Source organism: Myotis brandtii, unplaced genomic scaffold, assembly GCF_000412655.1.
Source record: "Myotis brandtii unplaced genomic scaffold, ASM41265v1 scaffold1020, whole genome shotgun sequence".
Taxonomy (NCBI): Eukaryota; Metazoa; Chordata; class Mammalia; order Chiroptera; family Vespertilionidae; genus Myotis; species Myotis brandtii.
Window position 1 is genome coordinate 55,945 of NW_005353406.1, and position 1,061 is coordinate 57,005.

The following is a 1,061-nucleotide window of genomic DNA, read 5'->3' on the forward strand; positions in this document are numbered from 1 at the left end:
GGAGGGCGGGGCGGGCTCATCACCCAGCGGAGGGGAGGGGGGCTCTAGAGCGAAGCCCTTTAAATGTTTGGGAAACACATTTACTGCCGTGGTCTCTCTTACACGGGCTGGTTCTGAGCACATAAACCGCTCGGCTTGGTGTCACCCAGACCACTGTCACGGCAAAGCATGGCTGGTGACTTCGAGTGTTTAAAAGTCAAAACAAAACGACTAAGTCAGCCCGGCCGGCGTGGCTCAGGGGCTGAGCATCGACCTATGACCCAGGAGGTCACGGTTCAATTCCCCACCAGAGCACATGGCCGGGTTGCAGGCTCGGTCCCCAGTGGGGGGCGTGCAGGGGGCAGCCGATCCGTGATTCTCTCCCATCACTGATGTTTCTTTCTCTCCCTCCCTCTCCCTTCCTCTCTGAAATCAATAAAAATGTATTTTTTAAAAAACATAAAAGACACAGTGAGGCCCTGACCGGTTTTGCTCAGCAGATAGAGCGTCAGCCTGCGGACTCAAGGGTCCCAGGTTCGATTCTGGTCAAGGGCATGTACCTTGGTTGTGGGCACATCCCCAGTGCGGGGCGTGCAGGAGGCAGCTGATCGATGTTTCTCTCTCATCGATGTTTCTAACTCTCTATCCCTCTCCCTTCCTCTCTGTAAAAAATCAATCAATAATATATATATTTTTTTAAAAAGACACAGTGAGAGCAGAGCGCGCGTGACCACTCCCGCTCAGCGGCTCCCGATGTTTATTGCTGACCTGCTCCAACCGGACACAACGCGGGACAGAAAGGAGCCACCGCGGTCCGTCCGCCCGCCCCGGGCTCATTCCAAACAGCAGGAGCGAGCGACTGCGCGAGGCTGGCTCCCGACGTTTAAGATGAGCAGTGGTGGCGCCCACAGCCTCAGGAGGAACAGGAAAGTCCCCCAAACCGCCACGTCTCTTCTTCTACGGCATCGGCGATGCCTCCGAGGGCCCAGGACACGCTGCCTGCGCCGCCGCCGCCTAGAACAGCTGGATGATCGAGTCCCGGGACTTGCCGACACCAACCCATTTCACTGGAAGGGAAAGGC

At 56.8% G+C, this 1,061-nt stretch overlaps 1 protein-coding gene across 1 annotated transcript in view; it reads right to left on the bottom strand.

Moving 5' to 3' along the window:
• Positions 1-945, bottom strand: part of SIVA1 (SIVA1, apoptosis-inducing factor) — a 7,232-nt gene extending 6,287 nt beyond the window's left edge. The window contains exon 1 of the mRNA XM_014535719.1: positions 941-945. Coding sequence (XP_014391205.1) covers positions 941-945 — 5 coding nt within the window. The remainder of the gene's footprint in view (positions 1-940) is intronic.
• Between the last annotated feature and the right edge of the window lie 116 nt (positions 946-1,061).